We start from the raw sequence: 25,461 nt of genomic DNA, 5'->3' as shown, positions 1-25,461 counted from the left end.
CTAGAAGTGTCGTTCAATAAGCCGCCGACAGACGGCCCTTGGACCTTGTGGCTCCCTCCTGGGCTGGTACTCCTCCTCCTCCTCCTCCTCCTCCTCATGGTCCTCCTGCTCGTCCTCCTGAGGTGGTGGTCCAACGTGAGGTGGCAGTGCCTGAGTCCTGCGGATAGCCAGGTTGTGCAGCATGCAGCAAACGACGACGAACTGGGAGACTCTATCCGGCGAATACTGCAGAGATCCGCCGGAGCGATCCAGGCAGCGGAACCGTTGCTTGAGGACGCCAATCGTTTGCTCTATGATGTTCCTTGTGGCTTGATGGCTTTCGTTGTATGCCTCCTCAGCAGGGGTCCTGGGCGCGCGGAGCGGGGTCATGAGCCATGTACACAAAGGATAGCCTTTGTCCCCGATAAGCCATCCTCTTGGGGGAGGCTGTGCCTGGAACATGTCAGCCACAGTAGTCTGGCGCAGGATAAATGCATCGTGGCTGCTGCCTGGAAAGCGGGCATTGACAGCTAGGATGCGCTGCCTGTGGTCACACACCAGCTGTACATTGAGGGAATGGTAGCCCTTCCGGTTGCGGTAATCCTCGGCATTGTCGATAGGTGCCCGCAAAGCCACATGCGTGCAGTCAATGGCGCCCTGCACCATGGGGAAGTCGGCGATCCTCGCAAATCCGACTGCACGCTGCTCCTGCCTCTCTAGGGTCATGGGGAAGGAGATGAATTGGTGTCTCCTTGTGAAAAGGGCATCGGTGACCTGCCGGATGCAGCGATGCACGGCGAACTGGGAGATGTTAGCTATGTCCCCAGCAGCGGCTTGGAAGGAGCCGCTTGCATAAAAGTTCAGAGCCACCGTGACCTTCACTTCCACCGACAGAGACGTCCTGCACATCAGCTGTGGACGCAGATCTCTGTGAAGCAGCTGGCAGATCTCTGCAACCACCTCCCTTCTGAAGCGCAGCCTCTTAACACACTGCGCGGCAGTCATGGTGAGATAGGACACCTGCTGGCGGTATTCCCTGAGTGGGTAAGGCCTACGTTGCCGACGCCTGATGCCCCCTCTGCGTCTAGGCATGGCTGCCCCTCTCACACAGCGTCTGCGAGCCCTTCGCACATAATGCTGGAACTGAGGGTTGGAACCCCATGCAGCCCCCATAATATTCTTGCAAACAGTGAAATCACAATGAGTCAAATTTCCAAGCTCTGGCCAGAAGCCAAAAATACCTCTCCTATGTTGGGCCAAATCAGTAAGGTGTCTTCCTTGGTCTCTGTCCAGAAATCCGTTGCACTAGAGTCATTGCAGCAAAATGGCTGGCCTTTATAGTTCAGTCTAAGTGCCCTTTAATTAGCGCTCCCCGAGGCCCGCAGGGCCTCTGCTGCGTTCCACTTCACAGTTCTTAACACCGCCACGCCCACATTGGGTGGGCGCGACTGAAGTTCCGGTTTGGGGCGCACAAAGGGCGTTGCACGACGAAATGACGTCATAAGATGCGCGCGCAGCTAAGCGCGCGCAAACACTTTGCGCCGGCGCTAAATGTCTACTGAAGTTGGGCGTAGGCGCAAATCGTTCTGCGCCCGGCCGCTAAGTGCCTAGCGCTCGAGATCTACTCCTCCTAAGGCGCTAACGGCTGGCGAACGCAACTGAATTTCTAGGCCCATATCTTTTACTATAGCGTTCGGTTATCCGGAATTGTTGATGAACCGGCACCACGTCGGTCCCGTCCGTGCCGGATACCAGAAAGTTTCCTGTACTGATCTCTGCGAAACAGCCTTCCAGTCACAAAAACACCTCTCGACCATTACCCTTTGCTTCCTGCCACTGAGCCATTTTTGGATCCAACTTGCCACTTTGCCTTGGATCCCATGGGCTTTTACTTTTCTGACCAGTCTGCCATGAGGGACCTTGTCAAAAGCCTTGCTAAACTCCATGTAGACTACATCAAACGCACTACCCTCATCAACCCTCCTTGTTCCCTCCTCAAAAAATTCAATCAAGTTAGTCAGACACAACCTTCCCTTAACAAATCCATACTGACTGCCCTTGATTAATCCGTGCCTTTCTAAATGACGATTGATACTGTCCCTCAGAATTTTTTCCAATAATTTGCCCGCCACCGAGGTTAGGCTGACTGGCCTGTAATTACTCAGTCTATCCCTTACTCCCTTTTTAAACAACGATACAACGCTAGCAGTCCTCCAGCACCACACATGTAGCCAGAGAGGATTGAAAAATGATGGTCAGATACTCCACTATTTCCACCCTTGCTGCTCTTAACAGCCTGGGATACATTTCATCTGGGCCTGGGGAATTATCTACTTTCAACGATGCTAAACCTGTTAATATTTCCTCTCTCACTATGTTTATCCCATTCAATATTTCACACTCCTCCTTCACTACAGTGTCTGCATTGTCGCCCTCTTTTGAAAAGACAGGCGCAAAGTATTCATTAAGAACCATACCCACATCTTCTGCCTCCACACGCAGGTTATCTTTTTGGTCTCGAATAGGCCCTACTCTTTCCTTAGTTACCGTCTTGATCGTTATGTATTTATAAAACACCTTTGGGCTTGCCTTGATTTTACTTGCCAATATTTTTTCATGCCCTCTCTTTGCTTTCCTAAATTGTCGTTGTTGTTTATTACAGCACTCCGAATGTTGCTCAGGTTTAGATCAGCTGACTCAAAAGAAACAAAGACTTGCATTTATATAGCGCTTTTCACAACCACCAGATGCCCCAAAGAGCTTGAAGTCCCATGTGGGATCGACTCCGAGACCTTTTCTATCACTCAGTTGCCAATTCAGCCCCCATTTAACTCCAATTCACTCGTTCTGCTGTCAGTGAACAAGTTAGTTGGTGGTTTTAGTGCCGGTGTTAACACACAATGTGCCTTGCCACACACCACGCCGTGCCTCGACACCACCCAGTTAATGGGGGCTGTTCTGTGTTTTTGATTGCAGGATTTATGGGACTGAGGAAGAGGACAATGAATTTTATGAATCTATCCGAAAGTTGTTTCTGTCATTCAACTCTCTAATGGACAGGCCGTTGGAGGAATCTGTGAAAATAAAGGTTTGTGGTTGCCTGGTTCACTGATACTGCAGCCAGTGTTTACTGAGGGACACCATCACTCACACATCTCACTCTCCCATCAGTTTTCGACCATTGTTCTGTAAACCTTTTCAACTTTATTTTGTGAGGGATCTTGTTGCTGGGAAAGGAAGATTTTCCATTTCAGGCACCCAGTGTCAGCATCAAACACTCCCAGGGCAGGTACAGCACGGGTTAGATACACAGTAAAGCTCCCTCTACACTGTCCCATCAAACACTCCCAGGGCAGGTACAGCACGGGTTAGATACAGAGTAAAGCTCCCTCTACACTGTCCCATCAAACACTCCCTGGGCAGGTACAGCACGGGTTAGATACAGAGTAAAGCTCCCTCGACACTGTCCCATCAAACACTCCCAGGGCAGGTACAGCACGGGTTAGATACAGAGTAAAGCTCCCTCTACACTGTCCCCATCAAACACTCCCAGGGCAGGTACAGCACGGGTTAGATACAGAGTAAAGCTCCCTCTACACTGTCCCATCAAACACTCCCAGGGCAGGTACAGCACGGGTTAGATACAGAGTAAAGCTCACTCTACACTGTCCCATCAAACACTCCCAGGGCAGGTACAGCACGGATTAGATACAGAGTAAAGCTCCCTCTACACTGTCCCATCAAACACTCCCAGGGCAGGTACAGCACGGGTTAGATACAGAGTAAAGCTCACTCTACACTGTCCCATCAAACACTCCCAGGGCAGGTACAGCACGGTTAGATACAGAGTAAAGCTCCCTCTACACTGTCCCATCAAACACTCCCAGGGCAGGTACAGCACGGGTTAGATAGAGAGTAAAGCTCCCTCTACACTGTCCCCATCAAACACTCCCAGGGCAGGTACAGCACGGGTTAGATACAGAGTAAAGCTCCCTCTACACTGTCCCCATCAAACACTCCCAGGGCAGGTACAGCACGGGTTAGATACAGAGTAAAGCTCCCTCTACACTGTCCCATCAAACACTCCCAGGGCAGGTACAGCACGGGTTAGATACAGAGTAAAGCTCCCTCTACACTGTCCCATCAAACACTCCCAGGGCAGGTACAGCACGGGTTAGATACAGAGTAAAGCTCCCTCTACACTGTCCCATCAAACACTTCCAGGGCAGGTACAGCACGGGTTAGATACAGAGTAAAGCTCCCTCTACACTGTCCCATCAAACACTCCCAGGGCAGGTACAGCACGGGTTAGATACAGAGTAAAGCTCCCTCTACACTGTCCCATCAAACACTCCCAGGGCAGGTACAGCACGGGTTAGTTACAGAGTAAAGCTCCCTCTACACTGCCCCATCAAACACTCCCAGGGCAGGTACAGCACGGGTTAGATACAGAGTAAAGCTCCCTCTACACTGTCCCATCAAACACTCCCAGGGCAGGTACAGCACGGGTTAGATACAGAGTAAAGCTCCCTCTACACTGTCCCATCAAACACTCCCAGGGCAGGTACAGCACGGGTTAGATACAGAGTAAAGCTCCCTCGACACTGTCCCATCAAACACTCCCAGGTCAGGTACAGCACGGGTTAGTTACAGAGTAAAGCTCCCTCTACACTGCCCCATCAAACACTCCCAGGGCAGGTACAGCACGGGTTAGATACAGAGTAAAGCTCCCTCTACACTGTCCCATCAAACACTCCCAGGTCAGGTACAGCACGGGTTAGATACAGAGTAAAGCTCCCTCTACACTGTCCCATCAAGCACTCGCTGGTCAGGTACAGCACGGGGTTAGATACAGAGTAAAGCTCCCTCGACACTGTCCCATCAAACACTCCCAGGGCAGGTACAGCACGGGTTAGATACAGAGTAAAGCTCCCTCTACACTGTCCCATCAAACACTCCCAGGGCAGGTACAGCACGGGTTAGATACAGAGTAAAGCTCCCTCTACACTGTCCCATCAAACACTCCCAGGGCAGGTACAGCACGGGTTAGATACAGAGTAAAGCTCCCTCTACAATGTCCCATCAAACACTCCCAGGGCAGGTACAGCACGGGTTAGATACAGAGTAAAGCTCCCTCTACACTGTCCCATCAAACACTCCCAGGGCAGGTACAGCACGGGTTAGATACAGAGTAAAGCTCCCTCTACACTGTCCCATCAAACACTCCCGGGGCAGGTACAGCACGGGTTAGATACAGAGTAAAGCTCCCTCTACACTGTCCCATCAAACACTCCCAGGGCAGGTACAGCACGGGTTAGATACAGAGTAAAGCTCCCTCTACACTGTCCCATCAAACACTCCCAGGGCAGGTACAGCACGGGTTAGATACAGAGTAAAGCTCCCTCTACACTGTCCCATCAAACACTCCCAGGGCAGGTACAGCACGGGTTAGATACAGAGTAAAGCTCCCTCTACAATGTCCCATCAAACACTCCCAGGGCAGGTACAGCACGGGTTAAATACAGAGTAAAGCTCCCTCTACACTGTCCCATCAAACACTCCCAGGGCAGGTACAGCACGGGGTTAGATACAGAGTAAAGCTCCCTCTACACTGTCCCATCAAACACTCCCGGGGCAGGTACAGCACGGGTTAAATACAGAGTAAAGCTCCCTCTACACTGTCCCATCAAACACTCCCTGGGCAGGTACAGCACGGGTTAGATACAGAGTAAAGCTCCCTCTACACTGTCCCATCAAACACTCCCAGGGCAGGTACAGCACGGGGTTAGATACAGAGTAAAGCTCCCTCTACACTGTCCCATCAAACACTCCCGGGGCAGGTACAGCACGGGTTAAATACAGAGTAAAGCTCCCTCTACACTGTCCCATCAAACACTCCCAGGGCAGGTACAGCACAGGGTTAGATACAGAGTAAAGCTCCCCCTACACTGTCCCATCAAACACTCCCAGGGCAGGTACAGCACGGGGTTAGATACAGAGTAAAGCTCCCTCTACACTGTCCCATCAAACACTCCCAGGGCAGGTACAGCACGGGTTAGATACAGAGTAAAGCTCCCTCTACACTGTCCCATCAAACACTCCCAGGGCAGGTACAGCACGGGGTTAGATACAGAGTAAAGCTCCCTCTACACTGTCCCATCAAACACTCCCAGGGCGGGTACAGCACAGGTTAGATACAGAGTAAAGCTCCCTCTACACTGTCCCATCAAACACTCCCGGGGCAGGTACAGCACGGGTTAAATACAGAGTAAAGCTCCCTCTACACTGTCCCATCAAACACTCCCAGGGCAGGTACAGCACGGGGTTAGATACAGAGTAAAGCTCCCTCTACACTGTCCCATCAAACACTCCCGGGGCAGGTACAGCACGGGTTAAATACAGAGTAAAGCTCCCTCTACACTGTCCCATCAAACACTCGCTGGTCAGGTACAGCACGGGTTAGATACAGAGTAAAGCTCCCTCTACACTGTCCCATCAAACACTCCCAGGGCAGGTACAGCACGGGTTAGATACAGAGTAAAGCTCCCTCTACACTGTCCCATCAAACAGTCCCAGGGCAGGTACAGCACGGGGTTAGATACAGAGTAAAGCTCCCTCTACACTGTCCCATCAAACACTCCCAGGGCAGGTACAGCACGGGGTTAGATACAGAGTAAAGCTCCCTCTACACTGCCCCATCAAACACTCCCAGGGCAGGTACAGCACGGGTTAAATACAGAGTAAAGCTCCCTCTACACTGTCCCATCAAACACTCCCAGGGCAGGTACAGCACGGGTTAAATACAGAGTAAAGCTCCCTCTACACTGTCCCATCAAACACTCCCAGGGCAGGTACAGCACGGGGTTAGATACAGAGTAAAGCTCCCTCTACACTGTCCCATCAAACACTCCCGGGGCAGGTACAGCACGGGTTAAATACAGAGTAAAGCTCCCTCTACACTGTCCCATCAAACACTCCCTGGGCAGGTACAGCACGGGTTAGATACAGAGTAAAGCTCCCTCTACACTGTCCCATCAAACACTCCCAGGGCAGGTACAGCACGGGGTTAGATACAGAGTAAAGCTCCCTCTACACTGTCCCATCAAACACTCCCGGGGCAGGTACAGCACGGGTTAAATACAGAGTAAAGCTCCCTCTACACTGTCCCATCAAACACTCCCAGGGCAGGTACAGCACAGGGTTAGATACAGAGTAAAGCTCCCCCTACACTGTCCCATCAAACACTCCCAGGGCAGGTACAGCACGGGGTTAGATACAGAGTAAAGCTCCCTCTACACTGTCCCATCAAACACTCCCAGGGCAGGTACAGCACGGGTTAGATACAGAGTAAAGCTCCCTCTACACTGTCCCATCAAACACTCCCAGGGCAGGTACAGCACGGGGTTAGATACAGAGTAAAGCTCCCTCTACACTGTCCCATCAAACACTCCCAGGGCGGGTACAGCACAGGTTAGATACAGAGTAAAGCTCCCTCTACACTGTCCCATCAAACACTCCCGGGGCAGGTACAGCACGTGTTAAATACAGAGTAAAGCTCCCTCTACACTGTCCCATCAAACACTCCCAGGGCAGGTACAGCACGGGGTTAGATACAGAGTAAAGCTCCCTCTACACTGTCCCATCAAACACTCCCGGGGCAGGTACAGCACGGGTTAAATACAGAGTAAAGCTCCCTCTACACTGTCCCATCAAACACTCCCTGGGCAGGTACAGCACGGGTTAGATACAGAGTAAAGCTCCCTCTACACTGTCCCATCAAACACTCCCAGGGCAGGTACAGCATGGGTTAGATACAGAGTAAAGCTCCCTCTACACTGTCCCATCAAACACTCCCGGGGCAGGTACAGCACGGGTTAAATACAGAGTAATGCTCCCTCTACACTGTCCCATCAAACACTCCCAGGGCAGGTACAGCACGGGTTAGATACAGAGTAAAGCTCCCTCTACACTGTCCCATCAAACACTCCCAGGGCAGGTACAGCACGGGTTAGATGCAGAGTAAAGCTCCCTCTACACTGTCCCATCAAACACTCCCAGGGCAGGTACAGCACGGGTTAGATACAGAGTAAAGCTCCCTCTACACTGTCCCATCAAACACTCCCAGGGCAGGTACAGCACGGGTTAGATACAGAGTAAAGCTCCCTCTACACTGTCCCATCAAACACTCCCTGGGCAGGTACAGCACGGGGATAGATACAGAGTAAAGCTCCCTCTACACTGTCCCATCAAACACTCCCAGGGCAGGTACAGCACGGGGTTAGATACAGAGTAAAGCTCCCTCTACACTGCCTCATCAAACACTCCCAGGGCAGGTACAGCACGGGTTAGATACAGAGTAAAGCTCCCTCTACACTGTCCCATCAAACACTCCCAGGGCAGGTACAGCACGGGTTAGATACAGAGTAAAGCTCCCTCTACACTGTCCCATCAAACACTCCCGGGGCAGGTACAGCACGGGTTAAATACAGAGTAAAGCTCCCTCTACACTGTCCCATCAAACACTCCCTGGGCAGGTACAGCACGGGTTAGATACAGAGTAAAGCTCCCTCTACACTGTCCCATCAAACACTCCCAGGGCAGGTACAGCACGGGTTAGATACAGAGTAAAGCTCCCTCTACACTGTCCCATCAAACACTCCCAGGGCAGGTACAGCACGGGTTAGATACAGAGTAAAGCTCCCTCTACACTGTCCCGTCAAACACTCCCAGGACAGGTACAGCACGGGGTTAGATACAGAGTAAAGCTCCCTCTACACTGTCCCATCAAACACTCCCAGGATAGGCACAGCACGGGTTAGATACAGAGTAAAGCTCCCTCTACACTGTCCCATCAAACACTCCCAGGGCAGGTACAGCACGGGTTAGATACAGAGTAAAGCTCCCTCTACACTGTCCCATCAAACACTCCCAGGGCAGGTACAGCACGGGTTAGATACAGAGTAAAGCTCCCTCTACACTGTCCCATCAAACACTCCCAGGGCAGGTACAGCACGGGTTAGATACAGAGTAAAGCTCCCTCAACACTGTCCCATCAAACACTCCCAGGGCAGGTACAGCACGGGTTAGATACAGAGTAAAGCTCCCTCTACACTGTCCCATCAAACACTCCCAGGGCAGGTACAGCACGGGTTAGATACAGAGTAAAGCTCCCTCTACACTGTCCCATCAAACACTCCCAGGGCAGGTACAGCACGGGTTAGGTACAGAGTAAAGCTCCCTCTACACTGTCCCATCAAACACTCCCAGGGCAGGTACAGCACGGGTTAGATACAGAGTAAAGCTCCCTCTACACTGTCCCATCAAACACTCCCAGGGCAGGTACAGCACGGGTTAGATACAGAGTAAAGCTCCCTCTACACTGTCCCATCAAACACTCCCAGGGCAGGTACAGCACGGGTTAGATACAGAGTAAAGCTCCCTCTACACTGTCCCATCAAACACTCGCTGGTCAGGTACAGCACGGGTTAGATACAGAGTAAAGCCCCCTCTACACTGTCCCATCAAACACTCCCAGGGCAGGTACAGCACGGGTTAGATACAGAGTAAAGCTCCCTCTACACTGTCCCATCAAACACTCCCAGGGCAGGTACAGCACGGGTTAGATACAGAGTAAAGCTCCCTCAACACTGTCCCATCAAACACTCCCAGGGCAGGTACAGCACGGGTTAAATACAGAGTAAAGCTCCCTCTACACTGTCCCATCAAACACTCCCAGGGCAGGTACAGCACGGGGTTAGATACAGAGTAAAGCTCCCTCTACACTGTCCCATCAAACACTCCCGAGGCAGGTACAGCACGGGTTAGATACAGAGTAAAGCTCCCTCTACACTGTCCCATCAAACACTCCCAGGGCAGGTACAGCACGGGTTAGATACAGAGTAAAGCTCCCTCTACACTGTCCCATCAAACACTCCCAGGGCAGGTACAGCACGGGTTAGATACAGAGTAAAGCTCCCTCTACACTGTCCCATCAAACACTCCCAGGGCAGGTACAGCACGGGTTAGATACAGAGTAAAGCTCCCTCTACACTGTCCCATCAAACACTCCCAGGGCAGGTACAGCACGGGTTAGTTACAGAGTAAAGCTCCCTCTACACTGCCCCATCAAACACTCCCAGGGCAGGTACAGCACGGGTTAGATACAGAGTAAAGCTCCCTCTACACTGTCCCATCAAACACTCCCAGGGCAGGTACAGCACGGGTTAGATACAGAGTAAAGCTCCCTCTACACTGTCCCATCAAACACTCCCAGGGCAGGTACAGCACGGGTTAGATACAGAGTAAAGCTCCCTCGACACTGTCCCATCAAACACTCCCAGGTCAGGTACAGCACGGGTTAGTTACAGAGTAAAGCTCCCTCTACACTGCCCCATCAAACACTCCCAGGGCAGGTACAGCACGGGTTAGATACAGAGTAAAGCTCCCTCTACACTGTCCCATCAAACACTCCCAGGTCAGGTACAGCACGGGTTAGATACAGAGTAAAGCTCCCTCTACACTGTCCCATCAAGCACTCGCTGGTCAGGTACAGCACGGGGTTAGATACAGAGTAAAGCTCCCTCGACACTGTCCCATCAAACACTCCCAGGGCAGGTACAGCACGGGTTAGATACAGAGTAAAGCTCCCTCTACACTGTCCCATCAAACACTCCCAGGGCAGGTACAGCACGGGTTAGATACAGAGTAAAGCTCCCTCTACACTGTCCCATCAAACACACCCAGGGCAGGTACAGCACGGGTTAGATACAGAGTAAAGCTCCCTCTACAATGTCCCATCAAACACTCCCAGGGCAGGTACAGCACGGGTTAGATACAGAGTAAAGCTCCCTCTACACTGTCCCATCAAACACTCCCAGGGCAGGTACAGCACGGGTTAGATACAGAGTAAAGCTCCCTCTACACTGTCCCATCAAACACTCCCGGGGCAGGTACAGCACGGGTTAGATACAGAGTAAAGCTCCCTCTACACTGTCCCATCAAACACTCCCAGGGCAGGTACAGCACGGGGTTAGATACAGAGTAAAGCTCCCTCTACACTGTCCCATCAAACACTCCCAGGGCAGGTACAGCACGGGTTAGATACAGAGTAAAGCTCCCTCTACACTGTCCCATCAAACACTCCCAGGGCAGGTACAGCACGGGTTAGATACAGAGTAAAGCTCCCTCTACACTGTCCCATCAAACACTCCCAGGGCAGGTACAGCACGGGTTAGATACAGAGTAAAGCTCCCTCTACACTGTCCCGTCAAACACTCCCAGGACAGGTACAGCACGGGGTTAGATACAGAGTAAAGCTCCCTCTACACTGTCCCATCAAACACTCCCAGGATAGGCACAGCACGGGTTAGATACAGAGTAAAGCTCCCTCTACACTGTCCCATCAAACACTCCCAGGGCAGGTACAGCACGGGTTAGATACAGAGTAAAGCTCCCTCTACACTGTCCCATCAAACACTCCCAGGGCAGGTACAGCACGGGTTAGATACAGAGTAAAGCTCCCTCTACACTGTCCCATCAAACACTCCCAGGGCAGGTACAGCACGGGTTAGATACAGAGTAAAGCTCCCTCAACACTGTCCCATCAAACACTCCCAGGGCAGGTACAGCACGGGTTAGATACAGAGTAAAGCTCCCTCTACACTGTCCCATCAAACACTCCCAGGGCAGGTACAGCACGGGTTAGATACAGAGTAAAGCTCCCTCTACACTGTCCCATCAAACACTCCCAGGGCAGGTACAGCACGGGTTAGGTACAGAGTAAAGCTCCCTCTACACTGTCCCATCAAACACTCCCAGGGCAGGTACAGCACGGGTTAGATACAGAGTAAAGCTCCCTCTACACTGTCCCATCAAACACTCCCAGGGCAGGTACAGCACGGGTTAGATACAGAGTAAAGCTCCCTCTACACTGTCCCATCAAACACTCCCAGGGCAGGTACAGCACGGGTTAGATACAGAGTAAAGCTCCCTCTACACTGTCCCATCAAACACTCGCTGGTCAGGTACAGCACGGGTTAGATACAGAGTAAAGCCCCCTCTACACTGTCCCATCAAACACTCCCAGGGCAGGTACAGCACGGGTTAGATACAGAGTAAAGCTCCCTCTACACTGTCCCATCAAACACTCCCAGGGCAGGTACAGCACGGGTTAGATACAGAGTAAAGCTCCCTCAACACTGTCCCATCAAACACTCCCAGGGCAGGTACAGCACGGGTTAAATACAGAGTAAAGCTCCCTCTACACTGTCCCATCAAACACTCCCAGGGCAGGTACAGCACGGGGTTAGATACAGAGTAAAGCTCCCTCTACACTGTCCCATCAAACACTCCCGAGGCAGGTACAGCACGGGTTAGATACAGAGTAAAGCTCCCTCTACACTGTCCCATCAAACACTCCCAGGGCAGGTACAGCACGGGTTAGATACAGAGTAAAGCTCCCTCTACACTGTCCCATCAAACACTCCCAGGGCAGGTACAGCACGGGTTAGATACAGAGTAAAGCTCCCTCTACACTGTCCCATCAAACACTCCCAGGGCAGGTACAGCACGGGTTAGATACAGAGTAAAGCTCCCTCTACACTGTCCCATCAAACACTCCCAGGGCAGGTACAGCACGGGTTAGTTACAGAGTAAAGCTCCCTCTACACTGCCCCATCAAACACTCCCAGGGCAGGTACAGCACGGGTTAGATACAGAGTAAAGCTCCCTCTACACTGTCCCATCAAACACTCCCAGGGCAGGTACAGCACGGGTTAGATACAGAGTAAAGCTCCCTCTACACTGTCCCATCAAACACTCCCAGGGCAGGTACAGCACGGGTTAGATACAGAGTAAAGCTCCCTCGACACTGTCCCATCAAACACTCCCAGGTCAGGTACAGCACGGGTTAGTTACAGAGTAAAGCTCCCTCTACACTGCCCCATCAAACACTCCCAGGGCAGGTACAGCACGGGTTAGATACAGAGTAAAGCTCCCTCTACACTGTCCCATCAAACACTCCCAGGTCAGGTACAGCACGGGTTAGATACAGAGTAAAGCTCCCTCTACACTGTCCCATCAAGCACTCGCTGGTCAGGTACAGCACGGGGTTAGATACAGAGTAAAGCTCCCTCGACACTGTCCCATCAAACACTCCCAGGGCAGGTACAGCACGGGTTAGATACAGAGTAAAGCTCCCTCTACACTGTCCCATCAAACACTCCCAGGGCAGGTACAGCACGGGTTAGATACAGAGTAAAGCTCCCTCTACACTGTCCCATCAAACACTCCCAGGGCAGGTACAGCACGGGTTAGATACAGAGTAAAGCTCCCTCTACACTGTCCCATCAAACACTCCCAGGGCAGGTACAGCACGGGTTAGATACAGAGTAAAGCTCCCTCTACACTGTCCCATCAAACACTCCCAGGGCAGGTACAGCACGGGTTAGATACAGAGTAAAGCTCCCTCTACACTGTCCCATCAAACACTCCCGGGGCAGGTACAGCACGGGTTAGATACAGAGTAAAGCTCCCTCTACACTGTCCCATCAAACACTCCCAGGGCAGGTACAGCACGGGTTAGATACAGAGTAAAGCTCCCTCTACACTGTCCCATCAAACAGTCCCAGGGCAGGTACAGCACGGGGTTAGATACAGAGTAAAGCTCCCTCTACACTGTCCCATCAAACACTCCCAGGGCAGGTACAGCACGGGGTTAGATACAGAGTAAAGCTCCCTCTACACTGTCCCCATCAAACACTCCCAGGGCAGGTACAGCACGGGTTAGATACAGAGTAAAGCTCCCTCTACACTGTCCCATCAAACACTCCCAGGGCAGGTACAGCACGGGTTAAATACAGAGTAAAGCTCCCTCTACACTGTCCCATCAAACACTCCCAGGGCAGGTACAGCACGGGGTTAGATACAGAGTAAAGCTCCCTCTACACTGTCCCATCAAACACTCCCGGGGCAGGTACAGCACGGGTTAAATACAGAGTAAAGCTCCCTCTACACTGTCCCATCAAACACTCCCTGGGCAGGTACAGCACGGGTTAGATACAGAGTAAAGCTCCCTCTACACTGTCCCATCAAACACTCCCAGGGCAGGTACAGCACGGGTTAGATACAGAGTAAAGCTCCCTCTACACTGTCCCATCAAACACTCCCAGGGCAGGTACAGCACGGGGTTAGATACAGAGTAAAGCTCCCTCTACACTGTCCCATCAAACACTCCCAGGGCGGGTACAGCACAGGTTAGATACAGAGTAAAGCTCCCTCTACACTGTCCCATCAAACACTCCCGGGGCAGGTACAGCACGGGTTAAATACAGAGTAAAGCTCCCTCTACACTGTCCCATCAAACACTCCCAGGGCAGGTACAGCACGGGGTTAGATACAGAGTAAAGCTCCCTCTACACTGTCCCATCAAACACTCCCGGGGCAGGTACAGCACGGGTTAAATACAGAGTAAAGCTCCCTCTACACTGTCCCATCAAACACTCGCTGGTCAGGTACAGCACGGGTTAGATACAGAGTAAAGCTCCCTCTACACTGTCCCATCAAACACTCCCAGGGCAGGTACAGCACGGGTTAGATACAGAGTAAAGCTCCCTCTACACTGTCCCATCAAACAGTCCCAGGGCAGGTACAGCACGGGGTTAGATACAGAGTAAAGCTCCCTCTACACTGTCCCATCAAACACTCCCAGGGCAGGTACAGCACGGGGTTAGATACAGAGTAAAGCTCCCTCTACACTGCCCCATCAAACACTCCCAGGGCAGGTACAGCACGGGTTAAATACAGAGTAAAGCTCCCTCTACACTGTCCCATCAAACACTCCCAGGGCAGGTACAGCACGGGTTAAATACAGAGTAAAGCTCCCTCTACACTGTCCCATCAAACACTCCCAGGGCAGGTACAGCACGGGGTTAGATACAGAGTAAAGCTCCCTCTACACTGTCCCATCAAACACTCCCGGGGCAGGTACAGCACGGGTTAAATACAGAGTAAAGCTCCCTCTACACTGTCCCATCAAACACTCCCTGGGCAGGTACAGCACGGGTTAGATACAGAGTAAAGCTCCCTCTACACTGTCCCATCAAACACTCCCAGGGCAGGTACAGCACGGGGTTAGATACAGAGTAAAGCTCCCTCTACACTGTCCCATCAAACACTCCCGGGGCAGGTACAGCACGGGTTAAATACAGAGTAAAGCTCCCTCTACACTGTCCCATCAAACACTCCCAGGGCAGGTACAGCACAGGGTTAGATACAGAGTAAAGCTCCCCCTACACTGTCCCATCAAACACTCCCAGGGCAGGTACAGCACGGGGTTAGATACAGAGTAAAGCTCCCTCTACACTGTCCCATCAAACACTCCCAGGGCAGGTACAGCACGGGTTAGATACAGAGTAAAGCTCCCTCTACACTGTCCCATCAAACACTCCCAGGGCAGGTACAGCACGGGGTTAGATACAGAGTAAAGCTCCCTCTACACTGTCCCATCAAACACTCCCAGGGCGGGTACAGCACAGGTTAGATACAGAGTAAAGCTCCCTCTACACTGTCCCATCAAACACTCCCGGGGCAGGTACAGCACGGGTTAAATACAGAGTAAAGCTCCCTCTACACTGTCCCATCAAACACTCCCAGGGCAGGTACAGCACGGGGTTAGATACAGAGTAAAGCTCCCTCTACACTGTCCCATCAAACACTCCCGGGGCAGGTACAGCACGGGTTAAATACAGAGTAAAGCTCCCTCTACACTGTCCCATCAAACACTCCCTGGGCAGGTACAGCACGGGTTAGATACAGAGTAAAGCTCCCTCTACACTGTCCCATCAAACACTCCCAGGGCAGGTACAGCATGGGTTAGATACAGAGTAAAGCTCCCTCTACACTGTCCCATCAAACACTCCCGGGGCAGGTACAGCACGGGTTAAATACAGAGTAAAGCTCCCTCTACACTGTCCCATCAAACACTCCCAGGGCAGGTACAGCACGGGTTAGATGCAGAGTAAAGCTCCCTCTACACTGTCCCATCAAACACTCCCAGGGCAGGTACAGCACGGGTTAGATACAGAGTAAAGCTCCCTCTACACTGTCCCATCAAACACTCCCAGGGCAGGTACAGCACGGGTTAGATACAGAGTAAAGCTCCCTCTACACTGTCCCATCAAACACTCCCAGGGCAGGTACAGCACGGGTTAGATACAGAGTAAAGCTCCCTCTACACTGTCCCATCAAACACTCCCAGGGCAGGTACAGCACGGGTTAGATGCAGAGTAAAGCTCCCTCTACACTGTCCCATCAAACACTCCCAGGGCAGGTACAGCACGGGTTAGATACAGAGTAAAGCTCCCTCTACACTGTCCCATCAAACACTCCCAGGGCAGGTACAGCACGGGTTAGATACAGAGTAAAGCTCCCTCTACACTGTCCCATCAAACACTCCCGGGGCAGGTACAGCACGGGTTAAATACAGAGTAAAGCTCCCTCTACACTGTCCCATCAAACACTCCCAGGGCAGGTACAGCACGGGTTAGATACAGAGTAAAGCTCCCTCTACACTGTCCCATCAAACACTCCCAGGGCAGGTACAGCACGGGTTAGATGCAGAGTAAAGCTCCCTCTACACTGTCCCATCAAACACTCCCAGGGCAGGTACAGCACGGGTTAGATACAGAGTAAAGCTCCCTCTACACTGTCCCATCAAACACTCCCAGGGCAGGTACAGCACGGGTTAGATACAGAGTAAAGCTCCCTCTACACTGTCCCATCAAACACTCCCTGGGCAGGTACAGCACGGGGTTAGATACAGAGTAAAGCTCCCTCTACACTGTCCCATCAAACACTCCCAGGGCAGGTACAGCACGGGGTTAGATACAGAGTAAAGCTCCCTCTACACTGTCCCATCAAACACTCCCAGGGCAGGTACACTACAGGTTTAGCTCCCTCTAATCTGCTCCAACAATGTGCCTCAGTCCCATCCCGGAAGCGTGCCTCCAGCTGCCTCAGTTTTCAGGGTTACCAACATAAACCCAGCCTTGCGATGTCTCGGGGTAAGATTGCCAGTGGTGTGAAGTTCTGTGCTGTCGCCACACCTGCAAGGAACTGGGTTGAGGCTGGCTCAAACTTTTAAATTTGTTACAGTCAGTATGAAGAGGAAAACCCATTGCATCGGTCTTAACCTGGCCCAAGTGAGCAGTCTGCATGTGTGGGGGTGAGCGGGAGATTCCATGGTGGAGCGGATTACCGGGAGTCTGATTCTCACCCTGACGTCCACACACAATCCTTTCCCAGCAGCAGTGGCTGGATAATGATTGGCGGTCGGATCGCTGGTTAACCCTCCTCCCCACAAGGGGCGCTGACGGCAGTCATGGTGTCTCCACTTAGCTCCGTTCACCCAGCACAGATCTGGGACTCTGTGGTTCAGTTCCACACTTAGACTAAATGTATTTACCAGAGTCCGTGGCTCCATTCAGTCCCTGGTTTGTTCGGCCAGGATATAATTGCATTGTAACTGTGGCCAGGAATTATTCTGAGGGAAGCTCCATATTTTTAACGTGATTCTCTTGTTCTCAGGGCGCTGCTTTAAAATATCTACCGACCATTGTCAACCATGTGATGCTAGTGTTCGACCCAATAGAACTCAGGTAACTCTCACTGGCAGTGGATCGCACAGCAGGTTACAGAAACAGGGCATGCCCGTCTTACACACGACACATTCCTGTCTTACACACAAACAGGGCATGCCTGTCTTACACACGGCACACTCCCGTCTTACACACGGCACACTCCCGTCTTACACACGGCACACTCCCGTCTTACACACGACACACTCCCGTCTTACACACGGCACACTCCCGTCTTACACACGGCACACTCCCGTCTTACACACGGCGCACTCCCGTCTTACACACGTCGCACACCCCTCTTACACACTTCTTACACCCTTCTCATGCCCGACACACACCCACCTTACACACGTCGCGCACCCATCTTAAACACGTCGCACACCCACCTTACTCACAACACACACCTGTCTTACACACAACACACACCTGTGTTGCACACACATTCCTCCAGTTTTGTCCCACCCTTTCCCGCAGGCCCTGGCTCTTGCTGGGATTCAGCTGCACAGGCTCCACCTGTGCTGCAGCAATCGAATTGGCCATTCTTCACGTCCGAGCTGAGGCGGTGAGCGGCAGGCTATTCACCCGTGGGGGACCTCACAGTCGAGCCCAATCCTGTCTCCCCTGTGGGAAGATCTTCATTGCATAGTGAGATTAGAAACGGGATTTTGGTTTTGTTATGCATTTAGTTACCCACAGCAGTCAGGACTGGCAGCTCTGGCTGATTTATTTCCCCTCTTTAGCCCAGCAGCATGGTGACTAACTGTGATGCACCAACTTTCCCCGTCCCACGCCCCAAGCTGATATCAACTAACTAAGTACACACCGAGGATCACACTGGGGATTACACCGGGATTACACGGGGATCACACTGGGGATCACACCGGGGATCACAGGGGATCACACGGGGATCACACCGGGGACCACACCGGGATCACACGGGGATTACACGGGGATCACACAGGGGATCACATGGGGATTACACGGGGATCACACAGGGGATCACATGGGGATTACACGGGGATCACACAGGGGATCACACCGGGATCACACGGGGATCTCACAGGGGATCACACGGGGATTACACGGGGATCACACAGGGGATCACACCGGGATTACACGGGGATCACACAGGGGATCACACCGGGATTACACGGGGATCACACAGGTGATCACACCGGGATCACACGGGGATCACACGGGATCACACGGGATCACACGGGGATTACATGGGGATCACACAGGGGATCACACCGGGATTACACGGGGATCACACGGGGATCACACGGGATCACACGGGATCACACGGGGATTACATGGGGATCACACAGGGGATCACACCGGGATTACACGGGGATCACACGGGATCACACGGGATCACACGGGGATTACATGGGGATCACACGGGGATTACATGGGGATCACACAGGGGATTACACGGGGATCACGGGATCACACGGGGATCACACCGGGATCACACCAGGATTACACGGGGATCACACAGGGGATCACACAGGTGATCACACCGGGATTACACCGGGATCACACGGGGACCACACGGGGCTCACACGGGGATCACACCGGGGATCACACGGGATCACACAGGGATTACACGGGGATCACACACGGGATCACACCGGTATTACATGGGGATCACGGGATCACACGGGGGATCACACGGGGGATCACACGGGGGATCACACCGGGATCACACGGGGATTACACGGGAACACACCAGGGATCACACCGGGGACCACACGGGATCACACCGGGGATCACACCAGGGATCACACCAGGGATCACACGGGATCTCCTGCTCCCTGAAACCGGCCTTGCATTTTTTAAACCAGCAGCTCAGTGTGAGCGACAGCACGTTGAGGCATTCTTTATGTTCTGTACTGATGAGGCTAGCTTCCGTTGACTCTCCTTCACTTACACTTCTTGTTTGTTTCCCTGTGCAGTGTTCTGTTTACCAAGTTCATCCAGAGTATTCCTGACAACCAGTTAGTACGGCAAAAGCTCAACTGTATGTGTAAGATAGTGGAGAGCGAGCTATTCAAACAGCCAGGTAAGTGAAGTAGCGTTTCAAGATTTACCCCAGCGCTCCCCGAGCGACCCCAGCTCTCCCCACTTGACCCCAGCACCCCCGAGTGACCCCAGTGCCCTCCGAATGATCCCAGTACCGCCGAGTGACCCCAGCACCCCCCGCATGACCCCAGCGACCCCCACCTGACCCCAGCACCCCCCGAGTGAGCTGACAGAGAGACATGGCATATAGCAGTGATACCCATAATACAGCTGGAATATCAGCTCCTGCAGCACAACCGTTCCCCCATGTATCTCTGGGCCTCCATTCATGGCCTGTCTGGCTATGGGATGTTGACCGAGGTGTGAGTTACGCACAGGATAATGAAGAGAGGCAGTGAGTTACGGGGCAGTAAAGAGAGGCTGAGAGTTACGGGACAGTAAAGAGAGGCTGAGAGTTACGGGACAGTAAAGAGAGGCAGTGAGTTACGGGACAGTAAAGAGAGACAGTGAGTTACGGGACAGTAAAGAGAGGCAGTGAGTTACAGGACAGTAAAGAGAGGCAGTGAGTTACGGGACAGTAAAGAGAGGCAGTGAGTTACAGGACAGTAAAGAGAGGCAGTGAGTTACGGGACAGTAAAGAGAGGCAGTGAGTTACGGGACAGTAAAGAGAGGCAGTGAGTTACGGGACAGTAAAGAGAGGCAGTGAGTTACGGGACAGTAAAGAGAGACAGTGAGTTACGGGAGAGTAAAGAGAGACAGTGAGTTACGGGACAGTAAAGAGAGGCAGTGAGTTACGGGACAGTAAAGAGAGGCAGTGAGTTACGGGACAGTAAAGAGAGGCAGTGAGTTACGGGACAGTAAAGAGAGGCAGTGAGTTACGGGACAGTAAAGAGAGACAGTGAGTTACGGGAGAGTAAAGAGAGGCAGTGAGTTACGGGACAGTAAAGAGAGGCAGTGAGTTACGGGAGAGTAACGAGAGGCAGTGAGTTATGGGACAGTAAAGAGAGGCAGTGAGTTACGGGACAGTAAAGAGAGGCAGTGAGTTACAGGACAGTAAAGAGAGGCAGTGAGTTACGGGACAGTAAAGAGAGGCAGTGAGTTACGGGACAGTAATGAGAGGCAGTGAGTTACGGGACAGTAAAGAGAGGCAGTGAGTTACGGGACAGTAAAAAGAGGCAGTGAGTTACAGGACAGTAAAGAGAGGCAGTGAGTTACGGGACAGTAAAGAGAGGCAGTGAGTTACAGGACAGTAAAGAGAGGCAGTGAGTTACGGGACAGTAAAGAGAGGCAGTGAGTTACGGGACAGTAAAGAGAGACAGTGAGTTACGGGGGAGTAAAGAGAGACAGTGAGTTACGGGACAGTAAAGAGAGGCAGTGAGTTACGGGACAGTAAAGAGAGGCAGTGAGTTACGGGACAGTAAAGAGAGGCAGTGAGTTACGGGAGAGTAACGAGAGGCAGTGAGTTATGGGACAGTAAAGAGAGACAGTGAGTTACGGGACAGTAAAGAGAGGCAGTGAGTTACGGGACAGTAAAGAGAGGCAGTGAGTTACGGGACAGTAAAGAGAGGCAGTGAGTTACGGGAGAGTAACGAGAGGCAGTGAGTTATGGGACAGTAAAGAGAGGCAGTGAGTTACGGGACAGTAAAGAGAGGCAGTGAGTTACAGGACAGTAAAGAGAGGCAGTGAGTTACGGGACAGTAAAGAGAGGCAGTGAGTTACGGGACAGTAATGAGAGGCAGTGAGTTACGGGACAGTAAAGAGAGGCAGTGAGTTACGGGACAGTAAAGAGAGGCAGTGAGTTACGGGACAGTAAAGAGAGGCAGTGAGTTACGGGACAGTAAAGAGAGGCAGTGAGTTACGGGACAGTAAAGAGAGACAGTGAGTTACGGGACAGTTGCGAGAGGCTGTGAGTTACGGGACAGTAAAGAGAGGCAGTGAGTTACGGGACAGTAAAAAGAGGCAGTGAGTTACAGGACAGTAAAGAGAGGCAGTGAGTTACGGGACAGTAAAGAGAGGCAGTGAGTTACAGGACAGTAAAGAGAGGCAGTGAGTTACGGGACAGTAAAGAGAGGCAGTGAGTTACGGGACAGTAAAGAGTGACAGTGAGTTACGGGGGAGTAAAGAGAGACAGTGAGTTACGGGACAGTAAAGAGAGGCAGTGAGTTACGGGACAGTAAAGAGAGGCAGTGAGTTACGGGACAGTAAAGAGAGGCAGTGAGTTACGGGAGAGTAACGAGAGGCAGTGAGTTATGGGACAGTAAAGAGAGACAGTGAGTTACGGGACAGTAAAGAGAGGCAGTGAGTTACGGGACAGTAAAGAGAGGCAGTGAGTTACGGGACAGTAAAGAGAGGCAGTGAGTTACGGGAGAGTAACGAGAGGCAGTGAGTTATGGGACAGTAAAGAGAGGCAGTGAGTTACGGGACAGTAAAGAGAGGCAGTGAGTTACAGGACAGTAAAGAGAGGCAGTGAGTTACGGGACAGTAAAGAGAGGCAGTGAGTTACGGGACAGTAATGAGAGGCAGTGAGTTACGGGACAGTAAAGAGAGGCAGTGAGTTACGGGACAGTAAAGAGAGGCAGTGAGTTACGGGACAGTAAAGAGAGGCAGTGAGTTACGGGACAGTAAAGAGAGGCAGTGAGTTACGGGACAGTAAAGAGAGACAGTGAGTTACGGGACAGTTGCGAGAGGCTGTGAGTTACGGGACAGTAAAGAGAGGCAGTGAGTTACGGGACAGTAAAGAGAGGCAGTGAGTTACGGGACGGTAAAGAGAGGCAGTGAGTTACGGGACAGTAAAGAGGCATTGAGTTACGGGACAGTAAAGAGAGGCAGTGAGTTACGGGACAGTAAAGAGGCAGTGAGTTACAGGACGGTAAAGAGAGGCAGTGAGTTACGGGACAGTTACGACCGGCAGTGAGTTATGGGACAGTTACGAGAGGCAGTGAGTTACGGGACAGTAAAGAGAGGCAGTGAGTTACGGGACAGTAAAGAGAGGCAGTGAGTTACGGGAGAGTAAAGAGAGGCAATGAGTTACGGGACAGTAAAGAGAGACAGTGAGTTACGGGACAGTTGCGAGAGGCTGTGAGTTACGGGAGAGTAAAGAGAGGCTGTGAGTTACGGGACAGAAAAGACAGGCAGTGAGTTACGGGACAGTAAAGAGAGGCTGTGAGTTATGGGACAGTAAAGACAGGCAGTGAGTTACGGGACAGTAAAGAGAGACAGTGAGTTACGGGACAGTAATGAGAGGCAGTGAGTTACGGGATAGTAAAGAGAGGCAGTGAGTTACGGGACAGTAAAGAGAGACAGTGAGTTACGAGACAGTAATGAGAGGCAGTGAGTTACGGGACAGTAAAGAGAGCTGAGAGTTACGGGACAGTAAAGAGAGACGGTGAGTTATGGGACAGTAACGAGAGGCAGTGAGTTATGGGACAGTAAAGAGAGGCAGTGAGTTACGGGACAGTAAAGAGAGGCAGTGAGTTACGGGACAGTAAAGAGAGGCAGTGAGTTACGGGACAGTAAAGAGAGGCAGTGAGTTACGGGACAGTAAAGAGAGGCAGTGAGTTACGGGACAGTAAAGAGAGGCAGTGAGTTACGGGACAGTAAAGAGAGGCAGTGAGTTACAGGATAGTAAAGAGAGACAGTGAGTTATGGGAGAGTAAAGAGAGGCAGTGAGTTACGGAAGAGTAAAGAGAGGCAGTGAGTTACGGGACGGTAAAGAGAGGCAGTGAGTTACGGGACAGTAAAGAGAGGCATTGAGTTACGGGACAGTAAAGAGAGGCAGTGAGTTACGGGACAGTAAAGAGGCAGTGAGTTACGGGACGGTAAAGAGAGGCAGTGAGTTACGGGACAGTAAAGAGAGACAGAGTTACGGGACAGTAAAGAGAGGCTGTGAGTTATGGGACGGTAAAGAGAGGCTGTGAGTTACGGGATGGTAAAGAGAGGCAGTGAGTTACGGGACAGTTACGAGAGGCAGTGAGTTACGGGACAGTAAAGAGAGGCAGTGAGTTACGGGACAGTAAAGAGAGGCAGTGAGTTACGGGACAGTAAAGAGAGGCAGTGAGTTACGGGAGAGTAAAGAGAGGCAATGAGTTACGGGAGAGTAAAGAGAGGCAATGAGTTACGGGACAGTAAAGAGAGGCAGTGAGTTACGGGACAGTAAAGAGAGGCTGTGAGTTACGGGACAGTAAAGACAGGCAGTGAGTTACGGGACAGTAAAGAGAGACAGTGAGTTACGGGACAGTAATGAGAGGCAGTGAGTTACGGGATAGTAAAGAGAGGCAGTGAGTTACGGGACAGTAAAGAGAGGCAGTGAGTTACGAGACAGTAATGAGAGGCAGTGAGTTACGGGACAGTAAAGAGAGCTGAGAGTTACGGGACAGTAAAGAGAGACGGTGAGTTACGGGACAGTAACGAGAGGCAGTGAGTTATGGGACAGTAAAGAGAGGCAGTGAGTTACGGGACAGTAAAGAGAGGCAGTGAGTTACGGGACAGTAAAGAGAGGCAGTGAGTTACGGGACAGTAAAGACAGGCAGTGAGTTACGGGACAGTAAAGACAGGCAGTGAGTTACGGGACAGTAAAGAGAGGCAGTGAGTTACAGGACAGTAAAGAGAGGCAGTGAGTTACGGGACAGTAAAGAGAGGCAGTGAGTTACGGGGCAGTAATGAGAGGCAGTGAGTTACGGGACAGTAAAGAGAGGCTGAGAGTTACGGGACAGTAATGAGAGGCAATGAGTTACGCTGTGGGCCATGTGAGTAATTTGGCCACTTTATAGCCTTTCCGAGGTCTCTAGTTGGATGGTTCCTGACCCGAAGGAGAATTTGCTGATATGTTGGTTCCTGCGGAGGTTGGTGTTCAGCAACAGCTTGTTCGAGTTGCAGGTTTTACAACAGTTGATTTCTCGGTGTTGCTCCACAGAATGCCGGGACATCCTTCTACCTCTCATCATCGATCAACTGAGCGGCCAGCTTGACGACAACTCCAGCAAGCCGGATCACGAGGCTTGTGCGCACTTGCTCAGCAGTGTGCTGGAGGTTCTGGACAGGAATGACATCGTGAGTATGACCTTATCTGCACCCTCCGACTCTCCTCAGTGTAAAGGGAAAGAATAGAGAAGGTAAAACTGTACAATCAGGGAGGTTTATTTTCATTCATTCCGGTGATGTGGGCGTCGCTGGCAAAGCCAGCATTTATTGCCCATCCGTAATTGCCCTTGAGAAGGTGGTGGTGAGCCGCCTTCTTGAACCGCTGCAGTCCGTGTGGTGAAGGTGCTCCCACAGTGCTGTTAGGGAGGGAGTTCCAGGATTTTGACCCAGCGACGATAAAGGAACAGCATCATATTTCCAAGTCAGGATGATGTGTGACTTGGAGGGGAACTTGCAGGTGGTGGTGTTCCCAATCAGGGAGGTTAAGGGGGAATCTCATTGGGATAGATAAAATACTAAATGGTACGGGGAACGAAGCCAGAATATGACTTCAAAGTAAGTCAGAAAAGTAGAATATAAGCTTAGAGCAAATTTGGGGAAAAAATGCTTTACTCGGAGTGAGAAATGTTTGGAATAATCTGCGCAGCAATGGCCTAGAGACAAGAGATTCATCAAAATAGCGTTATCTGCCATGATGGAGAGTTCCGTACGAGAGGGCTCGGCTTTTGTGACATGAGCGGCTGATTCTGCTCTCTGACTATTCTTATAGTTTTACATCTTCGTGGGGTTTGCCCAGATAAAGATATCGTTCGCCCTCTTCCCCCCCCCCCCCCCCCCCCCCCCCCCCTCACTCCAGGAGTTGTGCCTCCGGACTTGTTAACCAGTTTACAGAGGCCAGTTG

At 51.8% G+C, this 25,461-nt stretch overlaps 1 protein-coding gene across 1 annotated transcript in view; it reads left to right on the top strand.

The window, feature by feature from the left end:
- dock5 (dedicator of cytokinesis 5) overlaps positions 1–25,461 on the top strand; it is a 283,772-nt gene that overhangs the window by 174,443 nt on the left and 83,868 nt on the right. The window contains exons 23-26 of the mRNA XM_085971247.1: positions 2,956–3,067; positions 17,563–17,633; positions 19,574–19,680; positions 24,553–24,689. Of these exons, the coding sequence (XP_085827373.1) occupies positions 2,956–3,067; positions 17,563–17,633; positions 19,574–19,680; positions 24,553–24,689 (427 nt within the window). The remainder of the gene's footprint in view (positions 1–2,955; positions 3,068–17,562; positions 17,634–19,573; positions 19,681–24,552; positions 24,690–25,461) is intronic.

This window comes from Somniosus microcephalus, chromosome 30, assembly GCF_052327205.1.
Source record: "Somniosus microcephalus isolate GS21.2 chromosome 30, FLI_Smic_1.0, whole genome shotgun sequence".
NCBI classification, from domain to species: Eukaryota; Metazoa; Chordata; class Chondrichthyes; order Squaliformes; family Somniosidae; genus Somniosus; species Somniosus microcephalus.
This window is presented reverse-complemented; position numbering and strand designations above follow the sequence as displayed.